Genomic DNA, 12668 nt, shown 5'->3' with positions numbered 1-12668 from the left:
GGTAAAACACCTGTTGGAAGGCATCTTTTGCGGCGATTTTTGTGTTAGCATATCAGTGAACACCCCTGACCACTCGATGAGTTTCACGTCTTTGTAAACGAAAGTTTAATGCATTTTAGGAAGGATTGTTCCAGTGTACCTATACAGCCATTGTAGAGGTCGGAGGTGATAGAACAAACACCGTAAAATTCTTGGCCAGCATCATTATGTCTAAATTTCAGTCAAAACCGTTCTATTTCATCATAAACAATCTGAAAACAGGGCTTTAAGTGTAAAATACCGAACTTGTCCTTTAACACATAATGATGAGTAGACAAAAACAGAATAGACAAGCATTTCTGTGATTTTTAACTCTAAGCCTCAGATACTGCAGTCTGAGAACATCTGCTTGGCTTCAGATGCCTGACACAGATAAGAAAGAATCAAACTCTTCAGATTTGTGTGTCATGCTCATGCCTGCTACTGAACAGTCAGTGAATAGATTTTCATCTATAGATTTTCATCTGTTTTTCACAATGCAATCATTTGTATGTTTCTGCAAGAGTGTGTAACTGTGTCAGCGATGAACAGATCAAGCACTTTTGACAGATCTTTATCACTGCTAACAATCAATAACATGCACAACATGTTTGTGTGCAGCAAACTGAACAAATCATTCAAACAAGAATCAGTGTGAATGAAAACCACTTCAAACTGTTTTGCCTATAGTTAGTAAAGAATCGACTCAAAAGAGCAATTTACAAATGCCCCATTTAAGAGACTGCAACCTTGGAATAAAGCACGGATTCAATAAAGCATTTAAATCAAGTAATGATAGGAAAGGTACACAGTGTAACAAAGTAATATTTTTTTACGAGAAGTGCACTCAAGTAAAAATACCCACCACTTAAGATGCTTTATATAGTGCGTGTTTTTTTTTTTAAATGTTGCTTAAGCAAATGTGAGGGGTTAAATGTTTACCACACACCACCACACTAATGGTGCTTGAACTAAAGCTACAGTATTCAAATGGAGTGCTTTAATTTGGACGATTTTTAGGACCTTATGATTATCACCTTTTCCAGATGGTTTTTATTCAGTTTTTGGAGGGTTGGATAATGAATAAGAGATAACCTACAGTAAAATACTGAACAGCTTTGTTGTAAATCCCAGGAAACTACAAACATAGACTGCATTTTAATGCATCTAACAGTAGGTGCACTGCTGAAGTTGTGTTATAGATAAAATTGTAATTGGACACAAAAAAATTCACTGAGCTTGCTGCAATGCATCCTGGGATTGACACATTTCTCTTATCACTAGGAGAAATCACTACTGTAGTAAACAATTGCATATTCGATTGAGAATTGTGTTGTTTTCAATAATGCAAAGTTTAAATTAGGCCCATCTAATTAAAAATGCATTCGATTTTATAGCGCATATACAAGGCTAATTCCATGTATTGGGACCAATTTACACGAAGCTATAAACTGAACTCCAGGGAGCATATAGGATTTAGTCAAATGTTCATTTATTAAAACTGCACGCTCAGCATGACACACCAGGTTGAATATTGTTGCAGACAGTAAACCTTTCCCAACTGCGCCACTGTGCTCTTTTCTAGTCCACACAGCACACCTTTATCCTGTCTCTTTCCTTTCATCTCCATCTTCCTTTCTTCTGTCAGCGGTTATATAAACTGGTCTGCAGTGGGCTTGGCATCCCTCATACAGTAACTATTCCTGCAGCTCAATTGGAAAAGCACTGTGTTAGCAGCACAAACGGTTGTGGGTTTGAACAAACATACTGAATAATATATAGCTGTTGGTATAAGCATCTGCCAGATGCATGAATGCAAATGTAACAGTATGTGCATAAACATTACTAGAAATGACCTGCAATTAAACCCCTTAATCGCTGAGAATTAGCCGTCATTGTTTTTATTGTTGCTTATCTGTAATTAAATCTTAACCAGAGCGGGCGGAGCTGGAATATTTGCTCTAATGGAGTCATATTAGCACATTAAAGGTTGAGCGTATTATCTTATCAGACATTTTAATCAGGTTTTTAGGTGCTATATGCAGTCGTGAGAGCTTTTGTTGTCAGGGTTCAAAGTATTGTGTGTGCCGCGTGGCCTCTCATAAGCACTTAACCCATCAGATCAGATTGATCTCAATTAGAGCTTCATTACAACCTCATTCCACAATACAAAAGATCAGTTTAACAGAACGGCTTTTTATTCATTTTAGGATTTCGGAAAAAGGTTGATCAGACAAGAACAATTATGACTATTCATAGACCACCATTGAATTACAGTTTGAACAAATGATTTCTCTGTAACTCCCCCAGTTTTTCAATAATCGTTGAAAACCACAACCAACAAAATAAAAGACACTTTACAGCGTATTTATATAATTTCCCCTTGTTAGGTGGTCCAGGCGTGATCTGCTTCACAGCTGCATATTTTAACAGATAATGGTCTCCCTCACTGGGTATTGAATTTGTTTTTGTGATATTTATTACCCTTGTTTCAGCTTCATATTAACATTCAAATGGAGTTGCTTCAGTATAAAGTTGCAGCAGATTTATTCAACAATTTATTAATTGGTTAATTAATCTTGTTGAAACAGATGCTTCAGGTTGTAATCCCCCATGCCTTAGGCCCATCATAAAAAAACAGACCTATCACATTTCTTTTTTTTTCTCAATCCTACTTGTCATTTTTTCTCTTTACATAATTTGATTTTGAGCCACGTTGTGGCTGAAACAAAGGCGGTCATTACATAATAGCCAATCTTTTGTGCTCCTCGTCAACTCTGCTATCCCCTGAAAATTTGTCTTAATCTCATTTTCATTGTTGGTGTTCTCTTTTGTCTCTTTTGGTTGTTTATGTGGCACGTGTTAACTCAATACTCCACACTTTCTACACCACACTTTCCTCAAGGTCCCTTGGATTGACAGTCATGCTACTGTTCGAGTTAGATGTTGAGTTTGAGTTGGAGTTCGAGGAGTTGTTGGAAGCAAAGGCATGTAAATAATCCCGTGTCATGGTGTGTCCATACTGCTCGCTCCCCGTGCTGGATGTGCTGGTGGTGGAGGCGCAGTGGACGAGCATGCCGTGTAGCGACTGGCTACGACGGGTCCAGATGACGCTCAGCCGCTTGGCGTAGCCGTAGCAGGTTGTGGTGGTGATTTCGCCCACATCGAAAGAGCAGCTTCGTTTGGTTTTCAGTGCCCTCCTAAAGTCCGACTCTCCCTCTCCGTTTTCCTCTCCACCTTGTGTCAATGCAAGTGAGGCCAAGACTTGACTGCTCCCCAAAACTCTGTCCACGTCTCCGTCTTTTTCCAGAGACTTTCGCAACTTGATCCTACCAGTTCGCTTTACAGCCTTGTGTGTAGGTAGGGGAAGTGTATTACTCGGGGAATAATAGAGCGTCAGTCTTTCGTTCTCTGGTGTGAGTGGAGTAAAACATTTCGCCCCTTCAACCCTACCGGATGTGTCCGTGCCCCGGCTATGGTGTGGCTCTGGGCTCTGTTTCGGTTTAGGGATAGAGCCAGACTTGGTGTGTTTGGTTTTGTCCAGTGTTGATTTTGATCTTTGGACCAAGACTCCATTTGGTAGTGCCACCATCATCATGCTATTGTTTCCGTTTGTCTGGGCATAAACATCCACCCCTTTGGCTGGCAAAAACTTGCCAGATCGATTGGCATCATCTCGACACTCGCCGCAAACGCGATGGCGCACCATCATGGCCACGGTAAAGACCAGAAGGGTTACCACCACCACGCCGCCCACCATCACTGTCAGCGTGCCGCCCAGGAAGTGAGCATGCAGAGAACGGCATTCTGGGTAATCCTCTTTCGTGCTGAACTGGATGCAACCCAACACCTTTGTTGTAGCCAAGGAGGAGATGCCATCATCAAATATGGCCAAGACGCACAGGCTGTAGTCTGCTCCGGACACCAGATTTTTCAGCAGGAAACTGTTACTGGTTGGAGGCAGAATTCTGACAACAAAGGGAGAAAGAGAAAGCTAATGAGAAATACGAGGTGTGTATAACTGTCAGATATAACAAGGTAAACCTGAAGCACAGTTATGTTGTGGAATGAATCAATACCCTGCAAAGAAGAGGATTTGAGACATGAGGAGATTAAGAGAAAGGTATACAGATGATTTAAATTAGGCACTTCATATTAATTCCCAGTGAGCAAGCTAAAGGTCACAGGAAACTTGGTAACATTTTCATATAGTGGAGGAAATACAAGACTTAATTGGAGCAACCCATCCATATCTTGGATTACTGTACATCAAATGTTTGTTCCAGATGGTCTTGCTACATATGTGTAATACAAACCGTGTCAAAAATGTCAATCTGTGTCAGTCTAAAGTATACTAAGTGCTCATTTCATGTAATATACAGTTTTGCTTTTGTGCTGATTGCTGGTACTTGCTTGAATTGCTCAATTTGTTAAAAAAAATACGTTATTACATACTGTTAAGGTGAGTGTGCACAGTCAGTTCTGTACATTATATTTTATTGCATTATTTTTCCACCCAAATGCACAGTAAAATACACATTAAAGCTGCTTTGTTGACCACATACTTATAGCCTGAAGGACCCCTGCCCTCAATAGCCTTACAATTTCTAATCTGCCATCTCTGGTGAAAACTGGGTCTATACGGTCCTTTTAAATTGCACTTCATTGGCCGTGTCCTTTGGATTTGCTTTGGCATAAATGCCTGTAATGGAAATGCCTTGGATGGTTACACATGATTCAAGACTCTTAATTCATTGCATTGAGAGGTAATTGACAGCTACTGCTGGAAGGACCTTGAACGGTTTCACTTCTCCTTTGTCCTGCTTTCAAAATGCTCTTTGCGTGCTTTTAAGTTTCAGTCTTTTGTGATTATTTATGTATTTATTTGCTACACAATATCTTCCCTTTGAGTATCAGCCTCAGTACAAAGAACTGTAACGCTTTTAAATAAGTACTGCAGTGTACGGCTCTGTGAATCACTGCATATCAATGAGATATTTGCATACTTATCTGCATATTAAATTTCTATATCTTGTGGAAAAATTTGAATTACAAGCTACACGGGAAACTTGTCCTAATGATCTGCTGTTAAGGAAGCCATAAATGACATTCTGTTATTTTTATGGGTTTTATTTTTGAATATAAATGAAGCAAAATCTAATGTAATTTTTTGGGGATCAGCGGTGTGGGGTCATAAATGTGCTTTTAGTGAATCTTATTAGCATTTTAAAATGCAAGATTTTTCCCAGTTGTGCTATGAATCGGTTGTGGTATAACTGATCATTATGTACTATAGTACAAGTAATATTATGTCGATTACCATTTGAAAAGTTTTGATGTGTCTCTTAGCTTTCAAAAAGCAAAAACATGTTACAGTAAAAACGCAGTAGCACAGAACAAGACTATTAATTTTGAAGGTTTAAAGCAGAAATGGGCAGCTTGTATTTTTGTTAAAGCACTTACATGAGTTTTTCCTTAAAAATGTGTATTGGCTCTGAGACTGCTGTTCTTTGTGAGTTTCTGCTGCTTTGTTAAAATTGTTTTCTTTACATTTACAAGGCCGACTCTGTTTACATGAATCTGTTAGCATAGGCATTTTCAAAAATGTTTTAGATGTATCTGACCATTCAGGCATGCAGCTCCTGTATAACAAGCATTCTTTACAAAGCACACAGACACAGCACCCAACTGCCCGTCAGTTTTACACCATGCTAGTACCAATGCACGTGGTATAAGCTTTTTTAAAATAACTACAAATATAAAGCACATACTTTGTATTATTTATTATGTTTATAGTTAGCCTGGTCACTCAGGATCTGCCATAGCCAATCGCTAACGTGTGGTCGTGACGTATATCATGCGCCGAAAACGGCTGGAAACAACAATTTCGAAATGATGAGAGGATTGTTTAGAAAAAGATGTCTGTCAATGAGAGATGCAGGTTTTGTTCATCGAATTTACACTCAGAACAATGATGTACTCAGTCAACTGTCGAAGCTGGGTCTAAGCATTAACAAAACGCCGCTCCGGTCGTTGAAGCTCAACGACACACAACATCAACGTCATCGTTTTCAGCCACTCCCTCTGTTCGCTCATTGGTCCTACAAAAATTTTATTTTTCGAAATGCTAGAATAGACCGAAATCCCAGACGTAGTACTAAAGGAAAATGAAATTGAGCGGAAGGCTAGTTTATAGTCGCACATGTGTCAATTTTAAGGTAGTCCCGTCCAATGGAATGGATATATATGCTGAATGCATATATAGCAGATATATAGCAGATTTTGCAGTTATTTGGCAATGGATATGTATATATGTGTGCGCGCGCACACACACACACACACACACACACACACGTTGGCATATGTGGTTTACGAGAACATTTCCATTGACGCAATGCATTTTCTACTGTACAAACTGTAATATTCTATTCCCCTTACCTACCCCAATCCCTAACCCCAATGTCACAAAAAGCTGTTTTAGCTTTTCAATTTATGGGGACACTTCCACACTTCCACCTCTGTCAATAGAACTTAACTTTTTTAACTTTCTTAACTTTCAAAAATGTCAGAATATCAGGAAAAAGTCACGTATCTCTTGAGACCAGTTTAGGTATGCACTAGCAGTGGGCAGTCATTGTGCATTAATGTGTGTTATCTTCTGACCCTGAGTGTCTTGCTGTGTTTATACTTGGAGAATCTTGCATATTGATGAAAATAACTGTAGTAACAGGTCCATTATGAAAATGCCTGGCCCTCCCACTCATCCTCTTCTCTGCCTGTCATCACTCAGCAACTGCTGGTTTCTCTGCGGCCCTCATACCCCTATCTTTTCAACCCACCATCCTTTCAACCCACCATTCATTGTCTGTATATATTTGGCTTGATGTCACACAAATATGCCCCCTCAATTTCACTATGAGTTATTGATCACGGTCCACAGATGGTTTATTTATTTTGTCAAGTTTTTTTATGCCTCCAAGTTTTTTTATATGTCCTAGAGTGGATTCCTTTGTTTGGTGAATATGTAGCACATATGGTGATTTGTCATGGGATGCCTTTTGAGTTTCTGAGTGCATAGATGATGACTGAGGTCTGCATTGAGGATGCACGATAAATTACAAGGGACTGTCACGCACATCTCGTCAGTAAGCCGGTTCCTTGATTAGTAGTAAATCGCCATCAGCTGCTTTCAGTGGAGCGGCATTTACTACACAGAGCCGTAGTTCACTGATAACCGGGGAAATATATCGCATTCATAATCGCGGATGAATCGCCTGCGATTATGAATGCGATATTTCCCGTCTCTGTGTAGTAAATGTCGCTCCATCTGAAAGCAGCTGATTGCAAGTTACTACTAATCAAGGAACCGGCTTGACTGACGTGATGGCCGTGCCAATCGCATGCGATTAATCGTGCAGCCCTAGTCTGCATCCAGCTCGTTCTCTGGTTAAATGATTAAATGCAGCTTGGCCAAGCCTCATGCCAAGTGATCTGAGACTTGGGAAAAGGTTCCCAATTGTGACCCAGTCTGAAACGGATGGAAAGTGTGATTTTATTGTTTTCTACATAAATCATTCATGTATAGACTATTTTGTGAAAATATAACCTTGATATCTTTAATATTGAGTGAGTAAGGTCATGTCAAAGATTGATGCTCCCAATCTCATGAATGGATTATGAGACTTTAGCCTGGATCTCACATACAGGGTCACAATATTTAGGAGTTGCTCTGTAACTAATTTATTACACAATTCTCAGGAGCTAGCATATGCAACTCCAACAGCCCTGCCATGGTGTCCTTAGCTTTCTCCATTTAGATCCATTTCACTCTTCATGATGCGATGTGACACTATCCTCAAATGTCTAGGTTTTGCTCTTTTAAAGGGACCATCCCATTTTCCCCAGAGTCAGCAAGTCTTCCTCTCACTCCACTGCTCAGTTTTCCCCCATCTCCTTGGCTATAAATAGCTGCCTGTTTCTCTTTTAGCCTTGTGGCTCAACTTGTATCTTCCATCCACTTTGGGACTGTGGCTGTTTCTTTTGGCTTTTATCCATTCATCAATATCTAAGGCCTATAATCTGTGAACACAAGCAGCTGTGATGTTTACATGCATTCACTCCACCTGAATGATGAAAACTAACACATTGCTTGCTTTTTTGTCAAAATGTTACTATACAATAGAACGACTTTGAGATCAAGAAATAAAATATCCTTACCTGTAAACAAGTGCTTCATCAGCTGTGCTATTGTACTGCATCTGATACATCCACACCAAGAAAGGTGTCGAAGATCTACCCATTTTCCAGCGGATCTGGGCTACGTTGGACGTCACTCCCAGAACTCCCACAAAGTTCTCGGTTCCCCCATTGCTGTTTTCAGCTCCCATCTCTCCAGTTTCTGCCTTGACCCCAGTGACATTCCTTACAGTCACCACACCAGTCCCTCCTCCTTCAACCCCTCCCCGCCCACTGCTAATATCAGATGATCCAGGGTCTCTGTGGTTGATTAGGGATATTGTGCCATTCCCTCGATGAGGCAGAGGGATGATCTTTAAATCCACCATAGCTGTGGATTCTCCAGCTGCATTGATGGCAATACATGTATAGGTGCCATCATCTCTGGCACGAGTCACTAAAAAATCCAGTGTGCCATTGTAGTATGAGTGAATGCGACTTGAGTTGGCCACTATACGGTCATCTGGTGATACCCAATGTATAACTGGCTCAGGGTCACCAATAGCTCTGCATTTAAGCGTGGCCCTTTGGCCTTCCAGCACCCACAACTTGTTGGTGTTACGGGTGATTAGAGGAGGCTCACAAGTAAACTCTTCTTCTGGGATGGACCAGAAGTAGCGACCTGCCAAATGAGCTGGAGTGGCACACGTCTCCATGTCATCTTCACGGATCAGTCTTCGCAACCACAACAGCTCACAATTGCAGTGCAGGGGGTTACCCCCAAAATTAAGGCTGATAATGGAGTTGTATGGTGTTGGACTGACAACCCCAATCTGGGATCTCGAAAACAGTGGATCAGGAGGAAGAGTCTGTAGTCTGTTCGAGGTCATATCCAGTCGGGAGAGTTTGTAGAGCTCACCGAAAGAACCCTCAGCAATCTGGTCTATTAGGTTGTGATCCAGATTTAAAGTGTGCAGGCTAGCCATATTTTGAATAGCTTCCCAAGGAACCCTGCGCAAGTTGTTGTAGGAAAGGTCCAGATCCTCCAGGGTTTGTAAGAAATCATCAAAAGCATCTGCAGAAACATTAGTGAGCTGGTTATTGTTGATTATGAGATGCTGAAGGTTAATAAGACCTGTTAGATCCTGAGGTCCCACCACGGTGAGACGGTTGGTGTCCAGGTGAAGTGAACGCAAACTTTCCAAATCAGCAAAGGCCAACGGTTTTAGAGCATGAATGGTGTTACGTGACAGAGTCAAGTCAACCAGTCCTGTCATATTGGCAAAATCGGTTCCTCCCACTTCCAGGATGTAATTGTCAGCAAGACGAAGCTCCACAGTGCGGCGATCGATGTTTGGTGGCACAAATAGAAGACCTTTATTTACACAAAGTGTACTTAGAGACTCCGATAGATTCCGACACACGCAGTGAATTGGACAGATAGACACCATGCCCCATGTCTCTCCTGCCAACACCCCTGTTCCACTTCTCAACAGTACACTGCCTATGAGGCCCAACCAGAGGATTGTTGATTGTGGCATTGGACAGGAGTAAACTCCCATTGTGTTGACAGAGATAGATGATGCAGGACATCTCCTTGATTGGATCCATTTTGGGTTGTCCAGATCGGTTCCTCTAGCTGGACGTCCTGGTACTCTGCGTGGCATGGTAATCCAGGTTGTCCACAGACCTGTGTAAGAAAAAGAACATTAGCAGCTTGTAATACACCAATGCCTCTTATGTTTTTTTCCTAAATCATAGGCAGACTCTCAGCACAAATGCAGTTAATAACCATGGAGACTTGGTGTTATGCCTACTCATTCATCCAGTGTATGCTTGCTTCATCTAACAATGTATCAATTCAAAGAGGAGCTCATCCTGAACCAAGCTACTGATGTCCAGTGCTTCAGATTAATCGTCTACCTGGTTCTTTAAATTTCTGAGCATTTATCATGTACCCAGCGAGTGTAGTAAAAATGTTTAACTTTTCCATTGGTTTGTGACTCGAAATGGCTGCCAGGGACAAGCCCCAAGATGATCAGTCACATTCTAAGTGATGAATGCCTTGGCTGTCTTCTCATCACAGATGTGAGATTATGTGGCTGTTGTTGTGTTAGCAGACAGTGTATCTATTTACCCAAGTCTTATGTCCTCCTGTTTGTTCTTCTCCCTACAGCTCCCTGTTTTCTAAAGGGGTCTGATTGCTCCATTAACCTGACACCTAACTGTGTGTGTCTATATTCTGTCGCACACACAGACAGAAACTAACCAACCAACCAGTGCAAGGACAGTATAGATCAGCAGACAGCACAGCAATGAATGTGTAAATGAAGTTTGATTGCTTTTTGAAGCTTGGTGGTATCCAACGCACGAAATCCTCGCAAGTGCTTGACTGGGTTTAATTACCCCATCAGTCTTCATCAACTGTACGTTATTCTGCAATGTTCCATGCTTTAATTGTTGCTTTACGTGATTTTGGCCCGCTTATTGCAGCCTTACGTAATGGCTCCAGTGTGTCACTCTCAAAGCACATTCTTGAGTACGAGAGCGTTTGAGCAAGAGCGTAATGAAGAGATGAGATGGGGCAGCGTGGGGAGTAGAAATATATCCTATAAATATCCATGTGCAGTGGCTTAAAGCTATACGTGTTCAAATTTGCTTTAGTAGTGCGTGTAAAAGTGGACACCCAGGGGTCCATTGTGCAGGATCTGGAATTACACACTGTAAATACCCCAGAAACAATCGAGTGGTCTCATAGGTTATGTTTGAGTTAAGAAACCAACAGAAATAAGAATAAACACATTGCCATTTTCATACCTGTCGTGTCTGTATCATCAAGATTTAAAATGGTTTCCAATCCTTCCCGTTCCTGTATAGGTGAACAGCCCTGTTAGTTCCCTCATCACTTCCAAGGTGAATCACTGTGGAAGGTCTTCAGACGGTTGTGCAGACGGTTGATTTTATTCTTTTCAGTAAATGAGCAGAAATCATAATACTGTGTGGTTAATCGGATGTCAAATGGATGAATTACTGACAGTCACATTATTACTGTCTTGCTGTTTAATTATCCATTGTGAGTCATGCGGCCCCATCTTCTTCTTTATCCTCAGTTTTCAACATTTGTTATTTCTTGATTGGCATTACGTATCATGTCTTTATATCCAGTTTTCTTAACATTCATATGACAGTTTTCTTCATAGTGAGTAGCAAAAGCCCGTTTCACCTTTCAGAATCCATTGAAGGCATGTTTAATTCAAATCTTTAATCTGCACAGGTGCTTCAAGTGTGAAGTGCCATCCGATCTGTCTCATCTCAGAGAAGACTGCTAAAAGAAAAAAAAAATTACCTTTTAAGTAATGTTAAATGCTGATAATTCATTTTATTACTGCAAATCTTCAGTCTTAATTTGTGTGTGTATCTTTTTCCCTTTGGCTCACAACCTCCACAACTTTAATTCTGTAATTTAAACGCTAGTGCAGACCATATTGTATATCATTCCTGTCTGTTTGCTGATGTCTGCGTATTATGCTATTGAGGATCATAAATTAATTGATTCTTCCTGTAAACTGGCGCATTAAAGCAAATAATCCAATTAGACCTGCTTTCAAGCAGACCCTGTGGGTTTAGAGTCGAACATTGCGCGTATGTGCACGATCTTGTCTAGATAGATAGGTGTTTCTCTAATACACTCATCTTCACTGCATGATTCCCTCCTCTAGCCTGATCAGTCCCTGTTGTTTTCACTCTGATTAATCCGTCCTGTTTTCGTCTTTTTAAACTCAAGTTATTTCCTATTAAGCCTGCAGCCTTTATGAAAACATCTACAGTACTAACCTTTATCTTGTATTTAAATTCCGCCTCATGTCCATCTTAGATCTGTGGTCTTCATTCCTTTCCTAGGTTCCTGAAAGCGTGCGTTTGGGTAGCATATTTTTTTTGTTTTACTCTTACGAACGGTCCCAGGAAGCCCTGCCCTTAAAGTAAGAAACCATCACCCACAGCCATAACGAACCTTCACATAACCATGCTCAAGCGTCGGCTGTTGGCCGGTCAATCAATGCCTTGTTGTTGCCGCTTCGTTCCTGCTCCGTATTCTCGTGCTGCACGAATCAGATTTGTTGCTTTTGATACGGGAAGCAAGTCGATGTCTGTGAGTGCAAGCGTGAGCGACTGCAATGTGTCTGCTTCAGCAAGGGCAGAGTGAAACGGAGGGAGGGAAGAGAGAATGTGAGAGAAAGAGAGAGAGAGAGAAAGGGAGGGGAGAGTGTTAGAGCCTGAAGCAGTCTTGGCTCTCTGTATGACGGGAGAGACAAAATGCAAGGGGAAAACAAAAAAATGCGAGAAGTGAATTGACTGACTGGGGTGCGGGTTTGGATATATGAAGAAATTGCCCAAAGCTTTGTCCTCCTACCGTTGGTTTTTAACAGCAGGGCGGCACTGGCACTCGTAAGGTTTGTCGTTCAGCAAATCTACAA

The 12668-nt window shown here is 41.1% G+C and overlaps 2 protein-coding genes across 4 annotated transcripts in view; one reads left to right on the top strand and one right to left on the bottom strand.

Annotated features, from left to right (window-relative positions):
• pcxa (pyruvate carboxylase a) overlaps window positions 1-12668 on the top strand; it is a 154959-nt gene that overhangs the window by 105755 nt on the left and 36536 nt on the right. The window lies entirely within an intron of this gene.
• On the bottom strand, window positions 2195-12404 carry lrfn4a (leucine rich repeat and fibronectin type III domain containing 4a). Of its 3 annotated transcripts, XM_055179207.2 has the most exons (5): window positions 12028-12404; window positions 11417-11518; window positions 11011-11158; window positions 8236-9883; window positions 2195-3986 (listed from the first exon to the last, which is right to left on the bottom strand). In XM_055179207.2, the coding sequence occupies exons 4-5, from the start codon at window positions 9858-9860 to the stop codon at window positions 2903-2905; spliced, it is 2709 nt and encodes a 902-aa protein (XP_055035182.2). In that variant the 5' UTR covers window positions 9861-9883; window positions 11011-11158; window positions 11417-11518; window positions 12028-12404; the 3' UTR covers window positions 2195-2902. The 3 variants fall into 3 exon arrangements, with proteins under 3 accessions (XP_055035182.2, XP_055035181.2, XP_055035183.2); XM_055179206.2 differs by having other exon boundaries at window positions 11011-11515; XM_055179208.2 differs by having other exon boundaries at window positions 11011-11518; window positions 12206-12404.

The sequence above is a fragment of the Misgurnus anguillicaudatus genome, chromosome 9 (genome assembly GCF_027580225.2).
Source record: "Misgurnus anguillicaudatus chromosome 9, ASM2758022v2, whole genome shotgun sequence".
Classification (NCBI taxonomy): domain Eukaryota; kingdom Metazoa; phylum Chordata; class Actinopteri; order Cypriniformes; family Cobitidae; genus Misgurnus; species Misgurnus anguillicaudatus.
This window is presented reverse-complemented; position numbering and strand designations above follow the sequence as displayed.

What these genes read in the sequence shown, in the direction of transcription:
- lrfn4a (XM_055179207.2), bottom strand. Translation starts at nt 9,860, where the DNA reads ATGCCACGCAGAGTACCAGGACGTCCAGCTAGAGGAACCGATCTGGAC. An exon ending in GATGAAGCACTTGTTTACAG is followed by an intron (nt 3,987 to 8,235) that starts GTAAGGATATTT and finishes CTTTGTTGTCAG; the next exon opens with AATTCTGCCTCCAACCAGTA.